Source organism: Cololabis saira, chromosome 12 (genome assembly GCF_033807715.1).
Source record: "Cololabis saira isolate AMF1-May2022 chromosome 12, fColSai1.1, whole genome shotgun sequence".
In the NCBI taxonomy this organism is placed as follows: Eukaryota; Metazoa; Chordata; class Actinopteri; order Beloniformes; family Belonidae; genus Cololabis; species Cololabis saira.
This window is the reverse complement of record NC_084598.1, coordinates 29,533,962-29,555,408: the sequence shown is the minus strand read 5'-3', so window position 1 is coordinate 29,555,408 and position 21,447 is coordinate 29,533,962. Positions and strand designations below refer to the sequence as shown.

The 21,447-nt window shown below is 39.0% G+C and overlaps 1 protein-coding gene across 4 annotated transcripts in view; it reads right to left on the bottom strand.

Moving 5' to 3' along the window:
* The window catches only part of kazna (kazrin, periplakin interacting protein a), a 196,484-nt gene extending 177,170 nt beyond the window's left edge, over positions 1–19,314 (bottom strand). The window contains exon 1 of one of the 4 annotated variants that reach the window (XM_061736480.1): positions 18,937–19,314. In XM_061736480.1, coding sequence (XP_061592464.1) covers positions 18,937–19,012 — 76 coding nt within the window. In that variant the 5' untranslated portion in view covers positions 19,013–19,314. The remainder of the gene's footprint in view (positions 1–18,936) is intronic. The other 3 variants (XM_061736479.1, XM_061736478.1, XM_061736481.1) reach the window with 3 other exon arrangements.
* Between the last annotated feature and the right edge of the window lie 2,133 nt (positions 19,315–21,447).

Genomic DNA, 21,447 nt, shown 5'->3' with positions numbered 1-21,447 from the left:
AGATACATCCTGTTTTTGTTTCCCTGTTCTTGCCCTTGTGTGTCCCTGGCAAACCTCTCTTTTCAGATTTCCTCTCCAGCTACGCTCCCACACGAAAAAATGGGCCACCCCTACTGCGTTTCCTCCTTCGTACACACATACACATGCACATGCAGACATCTTCAACACATTTCCCATTCACTATTAAGCGAACCTTGGTCATTGAAGGGTCACCACAAAGAGTTTTGAAGCCACCCCATGGTGGAGGGCATGTTAGATAATTTCCATATTTCTGTGCTTTTTAGCTTAAGTATCTTTTGTATTTTTCATGAGCTGCTACCCTCACCCCTGATGTCTCATTATGCATCCTTTCAGCATTAAATTTCCTTCTAAAATTACAGGTTTGTCAGTCAAACAGGGACACAGAGGTGGAAGGATTGACCCTTCTGTCCAAAGGTGATTACATGCAAACTCGGAGCTGTTAAATGGGTTACGTTTCACCAGAATCCTCCACTGGCACATTTCTGCCAAATAAAGGAACGCAACCCGCTTAATCCGTATGAGTAGGATGATTGTAGGCCAAGAATATGGATAAGGTCTTTTCAGGATGCAAATATGAATCCTGTTTTAGACACAAATGCCCGTATATGGGTGAGAGAGAAAGAGAGAGAGAGTAAGAGGTGGTGAGGGGGGAGCATTAAGATGAACGTGTTATGTAACCGCAAAATTCTCTCACAGTGGCTGACATTTTCAAGCAAACAAGCTTTGAGGAGGAAATTTGACAAGTCGTCACTGAAGGCAGCAGAGATAAGAAGGATACGAGGGGGCTGAAGAGGAAGATTGTGTCCCCTCGAGGTGAGAGTCGAGTCGACGTCAGAATAATGAATAACGAGTAGGGCGGCTGTCGCTCCAGTTCAAAAACTCCAATTAAGTTTGTAGTCGTAACAGTGTCGTAACACATGTATAGATGGACTGCAGGACGCTGGAGAGTGAGAGCTTGAAATTGACTCTTCTCAGTTTTTACTAAATTGAGACTGATTAAAATGCAAAAGGTCACGTCAACTTTTCCTTCTCATTTCACAGATGAACAATGAGTGTGAAGGGGGCTTGAGCTTCCAGTCAAGCGTCGGAGGATGACATTTTATTTGCATAATTGCAGTGCCCTCTACTGGGGAAATTACAGACTTGCAAGAAAGTCTTATTGAATTGGAATATTAACAGAAATACACACTGGGCTGATAATTCTGTGCGCCTGCACAACTTTTAAAAGTACAGGAAATGATTTAATATTAAATATTGACAATACAGGGTCAATATTAGCATGTGTATTCCCTTCTGGCAGTAATGTGTAGGGAAGGAAAAGAAGAGTGGCACTGCTGCTGCTGTGTTCAAAATAACCAAAGTCAAATGAAACACTTGTTTAGCGTGGGTTTCTGTGTACATTAAATTCTTATTGGTTATTAGAGTCACGTGTAATATCAGTCCCATTTCAAGGCATCTCTACTATGTATTCTACTATTTCACACATGTTTATACTTTGGCACTTAAAAACGTGAAACTTCGATACCCTGCCTACTGGCAAGGTTGGAGTGAGAGGTGTTGTTGAACTGGACAGTATTACCCGAACAGGTGTGTCTACAGCCATTGATCATGACAGGTGCATTACTAAGTACTAAAATCAACATCAGTATTTACTGAAGTAGAGTTGGTGCAACATGTACAAGGTTCTCTGACCCTGCGAGTTAAACATGAAAACACTGCCCGTCAGAGGTGTGATCACTAGGCGTCAGAAGCAACATGTTATAATTAGACGGGTTGGTTATTATCCCAGCTGTCATCAGTTGAGGGATAGATAAATAGTTGTCATTTCATATTTAAACTATCAAAGTATTAACCATTCAACCAGTCGACCAATACTAACTGCATATTTCAGTAAAAAAGATAACAGAACCTCTTATAGCTGATTTGAGAAGTTTATTTAACATTTTTTTAAATGCTACATTGACCATTGATTCGATTAAAGCTATGCAATCTTAACCTAATTACTTGTGTTTTTTATATGCACCAAAGCAGTCAGATAAAAATAATAAATTATATTAAAATACTGTTGCTGAGGACAAGAATGCTAAATAACATGTCAAACTGCAATGATTCCCGCTCAGTGTCTTCATCTGAAACCAAAAATAGATTTCACCTGCAGCAAATATGAAACAGATGAAAGTAAGGCAGAGGTATGCAGAAGGGAGGGGGAAGAAGGGGTACGAGTGCAGTAGCTAGGTTACAAAAGATACCAAGAAAATACTGAAAAATGTCTCCCCAGCTCTGCTCTTGCACTTTTTTTCGTCCTTTCATCTTTCTATTTGTGTCTCACCAGCAAAGGAAAAATTTGAAGTGCGTTATTTGTCCTCTATAGGAGAGAATCAGCACAATAGAATAGCAGCACCAGACACAGTGACATTGCATCATATGTTTATTTATTCAGGTCAGAGTGTTCTGGCTGCCAGAGTAAATAAGATCTCTTCCAAAGGAAAAAAACAACAACAAATGTCAGAAAGAACACATGCAGCAAACCCAGTTGGATAAGGTACAGTAGCTGGGCCAAAGGTGAGCTCAAATGAATTATTTCAAAGAGAATGGTTTGCACCACACACACACACACACACACACACACACACACACACACACACACACACACACACACACACACACACACACACACACACACACACACGGACACAATATAATTGTGTTGTTATAACTATTCATATTCGTAATGATAAACATTTGTATGTAAATAAAAAAGTTATACCCAAAATTCTGCTGTCACACACATGAGTCTGATAAATTATTAGGGTTAGGGATCTGGGATCAATAAAGTTCTTATTTTTGCCATCTTATAAAATTAAATATATTATATTTGGTGCCTAACTGTTTCCCAAGTATATTAGTGCGTGTGTGAATGAATAAATGACACGTAAAAGGTAAATTTCTTTGTAGAAAGGCGCTTTATGAAAATAAGTCAATTTACTTGTATTAGTTTACAGTCTTGCCACATCCAATATGGCGGCGGCATTGACGTATCGCAGCAGCGGGCAAGAAGTGAAGACTCGTAGTCGTAGAAATTAGAGTTGTATTCACAAGACTTTGCACTCACAGCTTTTAGATTCATACTCACATAAAAACAATCTTAACCCTAATAATTTATCAGACTCATGTGTGTGACAACAGAATTTTGGGTACAACTTTTTTATTTACATACAAATGTTTATCATTACGAATACGAATAGTTATAACATGGACATATCTTTTTGGAAGTTATCTTACTCCCTAGACAGGCAGCTGGAGCAGAGGACGGTTTGGGCTGAAAGCTGCAGACTCGGCCTCCAGCCTCCAGCCCGCAGCTGCAAGGCCAGCCAGGCACTCAACAGTCTTTCAGCCTTTTCTCCCGATACCCATCAAAGCAAATTTACAGCGTCAACAAACCATAATATCTATAAAAAGAAACTTGAGTGATGATACCTACTTGGCTTTTAATTCATTAAAAATGCTGTTGATGCTGTGAGGAGCTTCATACAGACTGATACCAGTTCAGCTCCCTGACGTGTCTTGATTGAATGCCTTTCTCTCGCTCAGGTTTCTCTTTTAGAGTCTACCACCGTCACAATGGCCCTAACTCCACCACACAATCAAATTATGTGTAACCAAATAGGCTGAGTGGCCCTGAAGGTTATATTTATATCGTTTCCACACAGTTACTGGAAATCAGCAGGGAATATTTGAGGTTTAGGCTTTGTTTAAATAGGCTTCTAGTTTTTAGACTTGGCTGGAAGTCAAAACTACAAAAACACTTTGCCCTTTCAAATCCACTTCCCGGCTGATGTTTGGCCAAATGTAACGGCCTAAATGTCAGAACACACTCACACATTCACGTCAGAACCTTCGGTTTTGGATAAAAGCCTCAAGCATTGTAAAAAGAAAGAAACAAAGAAAGAATGGAAGGTATCTGTGTATTTTACACAGATATTCTAAATGATAGACACTACTCATCCCTGACGTCATAGTGATGAGATCAATGTTTTAACATATTTGTTAACCATATAATGCTGACCATATCATATTTGGCACATGAATTTCTGAAAACACTGCAATACCCCATAATATAATAAATAATTAAAAATGTATTTTATATATTTGTATACTATATATTATTTATATATATTGGGAAAAAAATGGAAAACTTTGGAAAAGTGGAAAAAATAAATAAGCAAACTGCCCATTCTTTTCATAATTATGCAAAAATATTAGGGTTGTTTATAATTTCAATATATGATGAGCAAAAAAAAAATAATCTTTTGTGTCATAGCTCACATGTCAGGCTTTAAAGGGTTAAATAACTTGCTTATGATTTTTTTCAAGAAACAAACAGTATGATGCCATACAGTATAATGGAGAACAATTATGTATCCTGGTGCTCATTTTATGTTCGCAGTGAATCATTTCTTCAGTGCTTGAAGCTTGAATTTCATTGTCTAGAGTGAACACATTAAACAGATGTTAGAGTGATTTTAATGTACAATTAAATGTGTCTTTTGCATCTTGCTATCTTCTATGCAAATCATTTTGAATTGCCTTGTACATGAAATGTGCTATACAAATAAATTTGCCTTGCCTGTTACTGTGAGGTCATTTGTGAAAATGACTTACTGCATAATATCACAGTTCAGCCATGGAAGGGAGTGTTTATGATCCGTAGGCTAATTAAGAAGTACCTATGCATGAGAGCTGTCCTGTGTCGGCACAATCTCTCAATAACATCATTAAACAAAAAGTAATCTCTTTTTAATTGTGTGTGTTCTTTAACTTGCAATACTTGCAATAAAAAAAAAAAAAATATATATATATATATTATATATATATATATGTGTGTGTGTGTGTGTGTGTGTGTGTGTGTGTGTGTGTGTGTGTGTGTGTGTGTGTGTGTGTGTACAAGCTTATCTAACAGAACATGAAAATATAACAAGGGTTGGGACTGATCCGAACCTGCAGCTGAGACGTGATCAAAGAATAAGAACAATCCAGAGCAGAAGGATTGCCGATGGGATCATTAAATCTGGCCAGATATGAAGCACTTTAAAGTTATTTATTAATTAATTTTATAATCATTCAATTTTACACAAGTGATTACCTTAATAAATGCAGGAAATACACATCCAGAGTGAATCATCTTCCTTTGCAGCAGTGCAATTCAACACTGCCCCCTACTGGCAGAAACGATTACCTGCCTGGTCACCTTCATGTACAGTATGTGGAAGCAAAAACAGAGTAATGTTGCTTACGGCAATTTATTTCACCCTGGTAAATGAATGCAAATCAAGAAAATCAGGCACCATACCGAAAATAATTTCCAGCCTCATAAAATGTGCAGGGAGCACTGCATTAATTTGTAAAGGGAGGAAGAAGGGAATGTGACATTCACAGGCGCAGCAAAGAGAAAAAAAGAGAAAGTTGACTGCAGCCTTGGCACATAAAACACATCCATATTGCAAAATTGATTCACACAGGAATCTAAAAGTAAACAAAGTTTTTATCATTAGCACAATCACAAAAACAGAAGCAGTGAAGTAAAAGTGACAGCTTTTCTGATGAAGATATTCAAGCGCTGTGAGACCAGAGATGAAAAGGCTGCCTGATAATGTATTTTGCAAGAAAATTAATAATGAAAATAACACAGTGGATTAGCTGATCCTATTTGGGATTTGATGTTTATGAATAAATGACAGAGTAAACAGTTTCTGCTGCCCAAGCACAACAAAGCAGTGATAGCAACAGATACAAATATGTCAACTGCATTTAGGTATATGCTGACACATCGTTCGTGTACAAATCCCCACAATGGCAGCCCACCGATGTTATTGCATACGATTAAAATGATGATGAAGCAAGGGATGGTGCCAACAGTTGGGAACACACTTCATTGGTTCGGTGAAGCCGAACCTCTGGGGTTGTGCAGCTGTGAATCAGCAGCAGAACTCTCTCCTCTGCAGAGCTCATTAAACCTCACTAATCATATCTGTTACTGCTTCATGGGAGAAATAAAGGGAGAAAGCAGAAATGGAATTCGGTTTTATGGAGGTGCAGTGCTGTGCACCTAAAATAGTTTGTTTGTGTGAGTGTCTATATGTGGGTGTATTTATGTCTGTATGAGTGCAACAGAGAGATCTGGCAGCGGCTTACCATCGCTGCCTTTTTCTCCCTCCAGCAGAGAATGTATCCCCCTCAAATTTCCCCTCTCTCTTTCTCTCTCTCTCTCTGCTGAGCCTTACACAAGGCTCTCTTCATCTTTTTGTCCTCATTCTCGTGTTTTTGTTCTTGTAACAACATCCTCCTCTGTTGGATGAATGGATTACAGACCGGCTCGATATTACCCTCCATTTCAGCTCGGGAGATAACGCAGCAACATAATAAAAAACCGTATCTGATATCTACACACGAAGGCACCAGCAGCATGACAGAACAGACATTTGTGGCGCATTAAGTTCATCTTCTGGTTATTATGTGGCCTCATAAACATTATTAACGGGTGACCAGACCCACGGCTCTTTGGTTAAAAGAAAAAAAAACCCTCATGTCTGTTGCTTTTAGTCTCTGCTTGTTTTTGAATTTGTTCACAGGCGACACAAAGCAGCCGAAACAGGAAGGACTCAATGCAAACATCCCCGATGAGATTAAACTGTTAAAAAGTTTGGAGCATTTGTGGAGTTTTTTTGTTTTTTTTTTATAGACACTGGGTGGTCTGGGAGAGGAGAGCAACTGTTTTTCCTGGCATGTTTTGTTCAAGGACAAGTATAACAAACCAATCTTTTCCTGTACTTGATGTAAAAATAGATGTTAATTTTTGCATCCCCGTCTACCCTCAAATAATGCTAAAGTAAATTCCAGCGCAAAAGCCTCAAGTTTAAAGTTCCCACCTGAACTTGTAGATCTCTGAGGACTTCCTCTGGACAAAACAAGGGTCTCATAGCTGTCAGGGCTTCACATTCCCCCCAGTCTTTGAGTTTCTGTTTTGCCCCGCCTGTGTCCCATCTGCCCTGATTGTCCGCACCTGTGTCTCGTTATCCCCTGTGTATATCTGGTCTTGTCATTCCCTCGCTCCTTGTGGTTCCGTACTGTGTTATCCTCCATGTGTCCTGCCTGTTTTTGCTCCAGTTTCTTGATCCCTGTTTCCGTGAGTTTTTGATCCTGCTAAGCAGCGCTTTGTTTTTTGGTTCTTGCCCTTTTTGTTGGAATTAATAAATGCTTGTTTTTTTGAGAACTCCGGCCTCCCACTCTCTCTCCTGCATCTGGGTCCTCACCACACCAGCCTGACAGAAGGCCTGACAATAGCTAAATTACTTGAAATGTTATCAAAATACAGTAATGCTAAGAAAAAAAATGCAGTAAAATAGAACTTCTCTCTTTCATCTGCTTTGAGTTTTAAATCCTAGGTATTCATAAACGCTCAAGTAGTGGCGGCTTATTTAAGTATGGCCGTGTGAAAGTGGAAGTGATGCAACGCGTGCGTGGTAGTCTGTAATGTGAGTAGGGGGAGTACGAGTAATGCTTGACAAGACAATTTCCTTTCACTGACGTCCCTGCTGATGTTGCTGCAGGGGCTGGAAGGCTGCTGCCACAAAACATCACCAAGAGAGATTACACGTCTAATGGGAGTGAGTCAGTGTGCGTAAGTGTTTAAAGGTAAAACTCAACTGTGTGTTTCATCTGGGAACTTTCACTCCAGGAACTCATTTGATTGAAATATTTAGAAATTTGAATTTGAAAAAAAAAAATTTTTCATTGTCTTTTTTTTCTTCTGTGCATGATGCTTTTCTTTCTTCTTTAGCTACTTTTATTATGGTGATTGTTTTCGTTTTTTTTCATTTACTTTTTTTTCTTCTCTACTGTGCTTGATGCCTTTCTTTTTAGCTACTTTTATTATTGACTCACTTGTCTTTTATATTGACATACTTTTATATGTCAAGAAGAAGGGTATATAGTGTATATATGTATTATTGTTGTTATTATTATTATTATTGTTATTGCTACTATTATTCTTTTATATATCGGATACTCTTATATTGCAAGAAGGGGCCGGACTAGATAAGCATTTGCTTCTTCCTGTCCCTTCTTGAACAAAACTGGTTGTGCTTTATTATTGTTGTTGATGTATGGTGTGTTTTTTTTTTATTGTTTTGTTCAAGATGAATAAAGATCAAATCATATCAAAATATATTTTTAAGTCATTACAGGTTGGTTGTTAGTTGTATTGATTTCTTACTTTCCTATCGGTACTTATGTACTGCAGAAACATATAAAGCCATAAGCTCATAATCAGTCACAGACACGAACATAATGGGACAACCCTCCCTCTCCAAAAGTCTATGTCAGAAATGTGTAAATTTAGCCATCCAAACAAACCTGATACACTTAACAAACAAGTCATGTTGAGAGCAGAGTTACACAGTCAGACACAGCAAACACACATGTGCCAGAAGTCGAGAAAAGAGACAGAGGAATTTAGTTATTTACTCAAACTGGTGAAAACTGTTCAGCCAGGGATCAAGCTGTGAACTTTCCAACCCGTGAACAATTACCGTATACCTCTGAGGCCACAGCCAGCCCAGCAGTAGTATTTATGGAGTCTCGTCCTCACCAATGTTAACAAATTCAAACACAGCGGCAAGAAAGAAAAGGATGCTAAACATTTAGAGTTAACTGTTTTTCTGCATGGATTTGTCATAACATGCAATGTGATCTTCATCTAAGTCACAAACAGACATCGTGCTTAGCTGTTAACACACACACACACACACACACACACACACACACTTATAATTTTCCATATTTTTATCGAACACACCCGTTAAGCCTTTACAATGCTACTTACAGTGACATACAACAGAAAAAGCTGGAGGTTGTGGTCGGTAGAACCTCCTTTGGCAACAATGAGTCCAGGCAAGTGCTTCAGAAGTTCTGGCAATGTTGAGGAGGAATTCTTGATTCCTGCATGACCTGGTCCATCACCACTTGCATGCAACAGAGATGTTTGCTGGTTTTAGTGATGCTTTCGAGCCTTTTGGTGTTATCCAGCAGTTTTCTTTTGCATCACTGAGGAATCTGTGTTGTGCCTTTGCAGTCAGATTGGCTGGAAACTCACTTCTATTTAAATAAGCCTTAACTGTCAGCACCTGTAGAAACTTTCTCTGGATTGATGGATGACTCAACAGTGATTATTTTCAACCTGTTCCACACTCATGCAAATCCACTACTCTTGACCTCCAGACATCCTCATTTAGGAAGGCATGGTTCACATCAAATATCTGACTCATTTATCAGTCATGCAGCTCTAGATCACCTCTCCAAACTCCTTCAGTGAAGTCTTCAGTGAAGTGATTAATCTCTGGTTTACCTTCATTTTTCCTCCTGCATTATGAAGTTACATGGCTGTGTTCAACAAAGACACAAGAAATTATAGTTATCACCTTAAGCAGATTGTGTTTGTCCATTAAACTGACTTTAATGAAGATCCAGTCATATTTCTAATAAATTAATGCAAAAAAAACACTTAATTGCAAAAGTTCCACATACTTTTATCTTACCAGTGTAAGTGAATCTGTTGTCAGTGGTTAACAGCCAACAAACTCTGCTGTTGGGTGGGCTGTGGACTTGGAAGGAGAGAAATTGATGGGTCGCTCCCATGTACCGTAGAAATGTCCTTGAGCAAAACAACAAACCCCCACATTGCTACTGCTGTGTTTCATCAGTGAGCGTATGATAAAGAAAATCTATCTATTTGTGTATGTGCATGAAAGGGCAATTGTAGCTCATTGTGTAATCTCTGCAATTCGCGGTACATAAACTGTTTAATGGCATGGACAATATATTCTGACCGAAGCACTAGCAGCTCTCGGGATGATAGCGCTACAACTAGACACCGAAACAAAATGACTAGATAAAATATTGGAAAAAAGAGATGTTATCACCTGCACACGCGCACACACATGCAGGCCAAAGCTGTCCACCCAGGAGAAACACTGCATTGTAATAAAAAGAGATTAGATTTTAGATGTTTAATCAATTCCCAGTTTTTATTTGTTTTGTTTTGTTGTTTTTTTATTTCTTTTGCTTGCTTTGTAAATTTAATGTGATACTGATATCTGATGGCATTTGGAAACATAACATAACGACATCATAACTTTAATATACTACGTATCGCATACCATAAAACCAATTAATCTCTTATAAAGACACATGCAGTAAGTGCAAAGTCCTTTCTGTTTTCTGATCTTATGAAGCTGAGGAAAGTTTGACACAAGGCATGATTGCGTTTAAGTGACATGTTTAATTATATATTTGATTGCAATTCCTCTGAAAAAGAAATCTGAATTAAGAATGGAGTTTTCTGCAAATAGTGTTAACCAATAGTTTGGAGCTTTTGAAATGAGATGAGTGGGTGAGCACATTGCTGCGCAGCTTCCATGAATTCATTATAAAGTTGAAATGTTTTGACACATGACAAACATCTGAGAACCAAAGTTCTAAGTACCAAATAAAAGCAGAAATTGGCTAACTGTGAAACAGACTGTTCATTTGACATTTAATATGTCTTTTAAGACTTTCTTGGATAAACATTACAGGAAGTGAAGTGCAAAAACGTCCCACCTCATGTTCTCAAAGTCACAGCGTGCACTAATGCTTCACTTCAAACATGCAACACTGGCCTATAATCCTGTATGTGTTTGGGATTTAAGTCTAAGCTTTTATCACTCATCAATGATCTCTCATTGCACAGAGGAAAGCTTGGCGGAGATAGATTGTCTAGATGGGAGAGCACAGATGCCTGGAGTGCAGATTTAAAAAGCAGAAAAGTATAGGATTACACATTTGGACTGATGTGACTGGCAGAATCACACCCATGCTGACGTTACATAAAACTAACAGCTGAAGATAAACAGGAAATACATCATCTCACCACCAAAGAATAGATGAAGAACCCCTTTAAAACAAACATAATCAACTTGAAGATTACATTTGTTAATAAATCTCTGTCAAGTTTTAACCTGAATCCTATAATTCGGTTATAAGAAAGGCCACACACTGCGATATAAAGTTCCCCATTTCTCTCTGTGTCCTCAGACTATGCCAAAGTTCATTGCAGATAGAGTGTATTCCCTGCATCTGCCATCAAGGGTGGATGATCTAAAAAATAAATAAATAAAAGAACATGATCCTTTGAGAATTTAGGTTATTAAGTTAAACATAATAATCATTAGCATGTTTAAATTGAGCCACTGTACACGCCTTAGCAGATGCAGCTCCCCGGCTGTTGGCCAACATCCAGCCCTGCCAGCTTGTCTCCGGCTGCTGTGCAACACCAGAAATCTGACAGGATAATCGCAGGACTGCTGAGAACCGACAGGTAGTTTTGTACACCACTTTCCCACTGATGTCAACAAAAAATCCAGCGGCTTTGCTGCTGTGAGGTTCAGTGTATAGGCAGCAGCGCAAATGAGCAAGACATAGTAGTCTAGAGTTTACTCCAAACCCACTATTTTAAATCGTCCTCAGAAACTTAACATAATAAATGAATAAACGCAGCCATTGACTCTTTTTTTCCCCCATTAATTCAAAGCAGCCCTCTGATGTTCAGTAATATAACTAAATGTGGCTTCAGTCTTTGTTCCAGGAAATGAGTGTTATCTTAGTTTTCCCCATTGTACACTGTTGTGAACTTGCTTTCAGAAACATCTGTGAGTTATTATTAAAACATACAAATGCGGAGGAACACATAATCTCCAGCTACTCTACTATCCTTCTCCGCAGTGTCCAACTGTCAACGCTGAATAACAACACTGACGACTACAAACATGGGACACCTCCTAACTCTGAAGCTTCACTTTGAATTCTTTCTGTATCAACAAAGGACAATACACCGACACCTAAGTCACAGCGGCACTTTGAACACAGGTAGATATGAGCACATTTAAACATGGTTTCAGTCAGAACATTACTTTTATGTCTAAAAGTTTATATTGGATGTGGAAATACTTCCCTTTCCCTTTTGCATGTAGTGGATTGGGACCTAGGCAAAGATTCAGTGTAATCTGGGTTTTTTTCATGAGGTAGGCTGCTATTTACTCAACATTACATGATTAATTGGGCGGAACTGGATTGCAAACAGATTAGGTTCAGTTGGAATGAAAAGGATTATAACTGGTCCGAACCACACATTACTTTTACTTGATCTACGCTTGTTTTTTTCTCTGATGGCTTTTGCTGTGGATTACTTTTCTTTTTTTTCAAGAGAAAACAGATGAGGTGAGAAAAAAATAATTCTGTGGCAGAAATTTGAAGGCCAGGTTGTACTGCAATAAAAGTGACATTGTACTTGTATTTATAAAAGATGTCACTCTGTGGTATTGTTATACACTATATATAGCTGTGCTGACTCAAACATCAGTGTATCATAGGTCTGTCTGTATAGTTGGCTACGACACCTTTATAATTACGAATAATAACAACTTTTCATACTAGTCTTTACTATAATATTACCATGAATTCCATGAAAATCAGAGATCAATATAAAGAAAATCACTCTTTGCAAGTATCTATTGAAATTAATGTAAAGAGTGCCATCTACATATGTTTCGATCCTTGCAATCCAAACAAATAGATCGAATCACATTTTCACAGATTTGGACAAAAATGTGAAAGAAACTTTACATCTGTTCAACAATCTTTCTTGTTACCAACATTTCCTCCTAAGTCTCTCAAGTCTGTTATTTTCTCTTAAGTCTAAACTAGAGGGCACCCGGAGAGCTCAGCTGCCCACTGAGGTCAATGCCCCGTTTCATAATTGCACACAATCGAACAATCAGCTCACAGAACACACCTCAGTCCCGACAGAGTTGCCAACACTTTTAAAGGAACAATACTACCAAGGACTTGACTATCTACACCGCTCAAAACAAGAGTTCCTCTCATGTGCACTGTTATTGTCATCCTGCAGCCTTTCCCATTTACACATTTGAGAATTATATCAAAGTTTTGTATCTGCTGTTTTTAACACTCATGTAAAGCATATCTATAACACCTTATCTCCTCTTAAAGGAACCATGACAAGCCATAAAGCACCCAATCTGAACACTTGCAAGTGTAGTGAGTAAGGTGAATTATATGCTAATATGTTGCTGTTTGAGATAAATTTCAAAGATTCATAAATGATTGCTTTAAATTCCACTGCAGGCTAAGTAAAGTAAAATGAATGCATAAATTGCTATATCTGTGTGGCGCACCAAAGCACCAATATCATCCACACTAATGTCCTTGAAGGGATGTTGAAGCTTTACTATGGAAAAAAGCAATTTTCTCACTTTCTCCATCACATCTTTGCATTATCAAACATATAATCTTCTTCATGGCCTTAACTGTCCTGTAGATAAAATCAGTAAGCTTGCTGGTCTTAAGGCTCGTGTAAAATGCACCTTCCCGAGAGGAACCACCAAGTTAAAGCACCGCAACATTTTTAAATGCATCTCATTTGTATTCACAATGACCCTCATGTGTGTCAGGCTGCGCAAACACACCGACCTCATATTAGAAATGTGGCTCAGTGGAGGATAGAAATAGGATGAGGTGGCAGAGGTGCAAAGACAGAGCCTCCTCACTCTTCAGTCAGGCTCCTCTGGGCGCCTGTTCATTCATCTGAAGGTAACAGAAGCTAGAGATGTCCAAATCTAAGATATACTGTAAACCAGTAAGTGCATTGTAATTTTTTTGGCCTGCCACTTAAACTGACATGGCTTCAGCGGCAGGATGTTTCATTTGTTTAGAAGCTTTGAATACATTTGGAATGGAGACGTCTCCGAAGCAGATCCATAAAACAACTTAACACAAACTCTTGTAACCACCGAGGACATGTTTATAGAGTCTGAAGCTCCTATTTATACACTAGAATAAGGTTAAGGTGACATTAAATGACTTGTCATAAATTTGTGCATCAGTTTACCTACGAGAAAGTTACGCATTCTGCAGTTTCTGCTTCACCCACATTCACTGCGATGTACTGCACAATTAATCTGTTGCTATTTTCTTTCCAAGAATAGTGGATGAAAATGTTAATTTATGGTTGGTAAAAATATTTATTATAAACGGTGGGCCTGTGTCCTTGTAAAGCTGTGCATCTAGCGTCTCCGCTGGTCTTCAGCACGGATGGTTAAACTCAGGGGGAAGCTTCAGGTTGCACATGTGATTCTGATGGGATTTAACTTCTCGGATGCCGGTGCCATTGCTTCATGCTCATGCGGAGAAAACTTAGCCCAGTGGTGCAGATAGATGACTTGTACTCGTCTTTGACTGACCTGTCAATAACAGGAAGTTCAACAAGGTATGTTACATAATTATCTCCCAGTGGGGTACACCTGTTTTTCATCCAGCCGTGTCGCCTTCCTGACATTTCTATGAACAGCCAAACTGCTCAAAATCCAAGCTTACTGTTCACAGCTGCAACAATATTATGTAAGTTATGTAGCAATAAACCAGAAATACTGCATTGAGACTAATCTTAAATAACTAATTCCCCTTTACACTCACAGGCCAAAGGAAAGATAAAACCTTCTGAAGTGGAGTAGAGATGCATATAAGATCGTACCTGGCTACAAATTAGTTTTGTGGTGTGAAAAACGATCGGTGCAGCCTACAATAAAACGTAGGCCCCCTGCAGGGCTACTACATGTTTCAAACCTCTTAAATTCTTCAAAATATATCGCAAAATAAAATATCTCCGAGTAATTTCTTTTCATTCATTCATTCCAGCCTTTAAACTTAGTTATCCTGAGAATATGGAACAATGTGCACAATGTGCAAACTGCAAATAGTTCTTTTGATGTACCTGGATTCTTTTTTAATAAGATGAAGCATCCAAGTGATTTATTGTGTGCAGTATTGATGTTTTACCCGTGGCTTCATTTATAATTAAGTTACATGATGTTAGATAAAAAATAAAGCGGCAGCATGGGGGCTTGGTGGTTAGCACTGCTGCCTTGAAGCAAGAAGGGTCATTTGCATTTGTCGGTTCTCCCTGTGTTTGTCTGGGTAATCTGCCTTCTTCCACTCCAAAGACGTGAACATCAGGTTAATTGGTGATTCCAAATGGTCTGTAGTAGTAACGTTGCGTGGTAGTTTGTCTACATGTGGCCCTGCAATGGACAAACAGCGGATACAGATTCCAACGGATCCCCATGAGCGTGAAAAGGAATGAGCAGGTATGGATAACAGGTGGATGGATAATAAAATGAATGATAGTATTAATGAGGATCCCCAAAGTCCATGACTCAAATTAAAAAGACAATAAGTTACTTTTCTGGGAGCATATACTGTCTATACCAGCAAACTACATGCAGCGTGACTCCTTCTACATGATTAACAACAGCAGCAGGATGAAGCTAATCTCTTACTGCAGGAAAGCCCACCGGGTAAGGAGGTGTGAGGAAACGGTGAGTGTGCTGGAACCGTAACATAAGGACAGGAATTAATCACTTCAGAGAAGAGCAAAATATGTCCTATACACCTATGGTAACATATTAAAACTTCAAATCACATTCACTCCCCCTGTACAGGGATTTACTGAAGGTTTTATTACAATATTCAGAGGATATTCAAGGAAACACTGTCCAGTTTTTATTCTCCTAAAAAGAATGCCTGTTCCTTTCCTCCTCTCCAGTGTTGCCTGTAAAAGAACATCCTGTTGTGGTTTTGCAAAGAGTAAATGTCACTTTTCAGCTTTGTCAAGCTCCGTCCGGATGTTTTCTTCAAAAATGATTGGAATTTATATATATATATGGAAATTCTCATGCATTTTTAGACATCATTTGTCAATTGTTTGTTCTTTCTGTTGATATATGGGTAAATGGGTGGATAAAGAAAAGAGAAAGAAAAGATGAGTAGAAAAAAAAATTATTATTTCTGACGTATGTAATAAGAAGAGCATCGAAAGCAATTTACCTAAGGGAATAACGAGCTATAAACAGACCAAAGTCCAAATCAGCAAATGACGAAATGCACCGCAGTTAGAAGCAAATTAATGTTTGACATTAATCATTTTACACGCTGATTTATTTTCAAACTGAAAAGTGGGTTGACGTCTGGAATATGGGCCAAGAGATAATGTAAGAGAAAAGAAAGCAGGGCGCTTTTGTTCCAATGTAGTAACAGTTTGGAGCTGCGTTGGAAAAAAATCTCTGGAAAGCTTATGCGAAAATATCAATTCACAATCCTTCCAATTGTCCACAGACATGTTTGAAATGTTTTTCTGCACTCCCAAGTAGTAGTTTATTGTTGTATTTTTTAAACTGCCAATTCTGTCTTGAATATCAATTCACAATCCTTCCAATTGTCCACAGACATGTTTGAAATGTTTTTTGCACTCCCAAGTTCTAGTTTATTGTTGTATTTTTTAAACTGGCAATTCTGTGTTGAGAACTGTCAAGAGGGACGAATCTTTTCTATAAAATCACAATTATTCCCAGTGGACAAGTCTATAGAAAACTGGTGCCACAGTTGTTTTGTTTAAGGCACGTTGAAAAGGCATACCAAAAAGAAATCAATTTTAATGTGATACTTTCAGCACTGTTTCAAAGCCAAGGTAGTGACACTTCTCCAGCAAGCAGGAGCTGCTGAGAGACTTCTGACAACACATCGCAGCAGCGAACGCAGCATGAATCACACCACCAGTGAGGAGGAAGAGAATTGTAGCAGGATTATGCACCTGGCACTGCCACGTGAATATGATTCAAGAAAAAAAAAAAAAAATCTGTCAAGTGTTTATTCTGCCAGGATCCCACTAGAAGGTTGTCGATATTCTTTGAGGATGTGCAACACTCATGGAAGGAATGTTCCTCTTTGCAGTTCAAGTAGGACTTTGCATATAACTGAAGTTCTCCTGATCCAATGACAGGTGACGGCCAAAGATAACAAAAACAAACAAAAAAATCCCCTCTATAATTACTGTTCTGATATTGCAAGCCAGCACTGTTGTGGATTAATCTTCCTACAGCTGTGTAACTGTATGTAATATTGCTAAAAATAGAATACCAACACCCATCACTCCTTTGCACAGTTTGCCGCGTGCTCACTTTTTTTCCTCCTCTCCCCGCCACTCCCTCCTCTCTCCTTCCATCGCCCCCTCCCCTACCTCTCGCGCTCATCCAAAATCGCAGACATGCAGCACAAGCTTCAAAGAGCATAGATAAGTTGGGTTAGCACAGGACTGCCTGTAATTCATCACAAGCCATGCAGTGCTAATGCCATTTTAACAAGCATTGAGTGACATTTAGGTTTAATTCACGCAGCATTTGAAAGCCACATCAATTGATTTAAAATATTTCACTAAGTTCTGTTAGAATCGGGTGCAAACAACAAAGAACAAGCACCTCGGTGCCTCTTGGGAATGTTGTAAAACAAATGTATAAGTGAGGTGGTGCATGGCTTTTAAACGTGCAAATGAAAAGCAAAGTGCACCTTGATGTGTTTATTCACATTTCATCAGTCACTTCATTGTTTATCTCTCTGTTTTGCTGTCTGGTGCACGCAATTATTCACTGTGCCCGAACGAGATGCTCTAAGTGAGTCAGTGCCCATTTCCATTGTACAAATCAAAGAGGACATTGCTCAAACAAATTTCTGTAGCTGAGGCAAATGTTGGATTTCCACTGGTGAGGAAAACCGAGGAAGTCCACTGTTTTCATTCTGCTGAACAGCAACATTAAAGGAGGCCATTATTCATTCATGAAGTAAATAAAATCTAAGAATGTACATATTTAAATATGCGTATATGTGTGTGTGTTTCAGCTGGACTAAGCAGAGGAACAGAACTGTTGACGGACTCCCTGAGCAGATACAAGCATGTAATAACCTAAATCTGCAGCAAACCTGGGAGAAATCACAACCCTGCTCTCTATCAGGTCAGCCTTGGCCCAGGGCTTTTATTCTCTGCTTAAGTGCATTTTAACACCTTCTGACACTCTCTCCCAAAATATTTGAGGCAGTTTTGGTCATGCTGAGCTATAATCCTGTGACAGAGACGGATCCTGAAATTCAACCATACGCTGATGCAAGTAGTGTATTCAAATTTTACATGACACGAAAAGAGTTGGAATGATGTGGACGAACCTTAAAATATGCCCAAATGTAGATTTTTACAATAACAGGGTTGTTTTTTTTTTTTTAATCAATCATGAGCAGCTCCTGCATAGTAAAGTAGTAATATGCCAGCTCTACAAAATTCAAACATTAAAAATGCAACAAAGGTATTTTTTCACTAAATTATACCTACAGGTATTTTTTTCCATTGCATCTATTTATTTGTCATGTTCACTCGAATATTTGCCTGCTGTTTGCATTCTTTTTCTTTTCAGTCCTGTGCCAAGTGCGGCTAGACTGAGATCAGAGGAGAGCATCCATGAAAACTGAGTTTGGATCCTGAACACCAACCGCCAGTCTGAGCATGCAAAACACAGAAGACACATTTTCACACCTGATGTCTCCCTTGGCGCCTTTCAGCGTTAACACATTGCCGTGCCACACTGTATTACCTGCCATAATATTTGAGCAGAATGTCATGCAAATAGTCTTTTTATTCATTTTGCTATCACAAATGACAAACTGTTCAAAAATGTATAAAATGATAACAGATAAAATGTGACAGAAAGTGAATGAAGACGCTTTAATAGGAAATATATTAGAAAGAATAGGCATATATTGCAAAAGTGGAACACACTCAACTGTTGCCTCCCTAAACACCTTCATTGCATAACAGTATTGCAGAATTCCTCGCACCCCAACAACTCCTTTTGTTAAAAAGATATACTGCATGCAAATGACCACAATCAAGCAATAAAATTGTGTGTCAACGATAACACTCACTGGCTTGCATGAGCTGACCCTGACGCCCAAACACCTGGGAGAAAGGGCTTCGTCTACAGGTGAGAGTCTCCTCCATAGCTGAGCTTCTTCAGGAGAGAAGGCGCCTTTGTTTTTGGAGAGAGAAAGTGCTCTGAGGGTCAGCCTCAGAGTGTGCAGAGTCCTGCAGGAGCAGAGCCCTGTCCTCTCACTGTCTCTACTGATTGCTGATTTGCCTTTGAAGACTCTTCACGACCTCTCCTACGCCTTCACCAGTGCCGTCGAATGCCTTTTTACATTTGTTTCCCCAGCTGACTGCAGATCAGTCAGTCATCTGGATGCTTCAGATGCCGTCGGAGTTGCCGCCGCTCCTCAGCTGATGGGAGATCTGTGTGTTGAGGTTGCTCTCAGCCTGCTCATTAGTGCTCCAGTGCAAGCACAGCATGAACAACGCAAGAGAGAGGGAGAGAGCTGTGAAAAGGAGAAGCCTGCTGCAGAGAAAAGGCAGATTTCCCCCCCTGACGAAAAGTGAGAACAGAGATGACTCTGTATGTGTGTACGTGTGTATATGTGCGCACAGCCAGTTAAACATTACACCATAGCTGAAACTACTTGTAGTTCCTTGCTGCAGTTTCCTTTCCCTCTTTATTTATTTTATGTTAATCCAAAATCCAATTGCACAGACAGAAAGAAACAAAATGCACAATATGGGCACACAATGGTATCTAACTTGGAATAAAAATAAATCAAACTGAATAAGTTAATATAGTGCATTTGAATTTGAATTTGAACTGCAAAATAATTCCAGCATTCATTTATTTTTTTGTACACTTCTGCTTTTGACTACTAAAGTTTCTTCAGAAAAGTAAAGCTTTCTATCTCCTTTTTTTCTTGCTTCTTACATCCCTAGTTGAGGATTATCTTCCAGAAATAGACAGAGAAGACTGTTTCTTCCAGTGTCTCACACACACTCAGGTGTATGCAGGTTTCATGCAGCACTTTGGTTGGTTAAGTAAATACTAAGGATAATAAAGTGGCACAATGACAATTCCCACTAAAAGCGAAGCACAGGTTTTGAGCAAAAAAAGATAGCCAACCAAAGACACAAAAATCAAGTTTCAAACTAAAGGGGCCAATGAATCATTAAAAATGGATCTGCATCCTTTATTAATGTCCTCGTTACCACGTCTGTTCTGCTCCCACATGAACAGCGTTGCAGAGCGGCAAGAAGGGTTTCAACAAAAGAGCTTTACCCCTGTATCATGTTAGTTTTATTGGGTCTAATAGGAGGAGGTTGGTCACCAGCATTGTGTCAAACATGCCAGTCTGCTTTGAACTGCGTAGCCACAGGCATTGTACAGGAGGTGAGCGTTCAACATTCAAATGATGAATTTCAGTGTAATTACCTTCATTGAGGTTCTGTATAGCTTTAATGAGAACTCGATCAAGGCTGATCCAAAATGAAATGACTGCATTATCACAATTTTCTTAGACTTGGTATTTTGTATTATCATAAGATCTGTCACATCACCAGTTATATTAGTGGTTAGAACTGCTGCCGCATAGCTGGAAAGACTTTTGAGTAGAAATGGATGTTAGCTTGAGAGTTGATCCTAAATTGACCTCAGGAGTGAGTGGGTGTGTGCATGGCTGTGCCTTTTTGTTGTCGAGTTATCCATGGTACCCCCCACCTCTCAACAGTGACAGCTGGTACACCAACACACCCCTGTAGCCCTGTACAGGATGGAAGCAGGGATGGAAAATGAATGAATGAAAGTTCAAGAATGGTGCAGCAGTAGAAGCAGTTGTTTCGGTAATTTTGGTCCAACTGTGTATTCCTGTGTGTTTTCTCAAAATGTATTCATTTATTTCGTAAGAGTGATGTTTAAAACATTTTTGTACTTTAGTTCGGAGTCGGAGCTGCCTCAAGGATTCTTGTTAGTAATTGTGGCCCTTTTTAACCCTGTAATGGTGGATGTATCATTTGATACATGAATATCTGAGACCTCTGCAGCACCCCCACAAAATAAAAAAACTGTAGTTTTATTAAATAAATGAATTACATTTCCCAATGTATTTATAATGACAAAAATATATATTATTTATAAACTGTTAAAAGCAAAACTGAGGTTTTATTTTTTTAGGTTTTGGGGGGTGGGGGTGATAATTTCATATGTCAGGGGTGCATACGGATCAGCTGATCAGGATTCCCAAGGTTTAAATCATGGGGATACATGTGGGCTTGTTGAACGGGAGGCATTTAGGATGCAGGGCAGGAGCAAAACTGAGAGCAATGGGGAGGAATTTAAAAACCTTTTCTTCGTTTGATCATACTGGCAAATTAAATGGATGAGCTTGCAGCCCAGATAAGGCTTCAGCCAGAGTATCAGAACTGCAGCATTCGGCGTTTAACTGAGACATGGCTGCAGGAACGTCTCAGACTCAGGTTTCCGACAATATTGGTTAAACTTTAAAAGATATTTGCAGTAAGACAGAAAGAAGAGGATGAGTACAGCAGAAGGACTGGAGTACTTA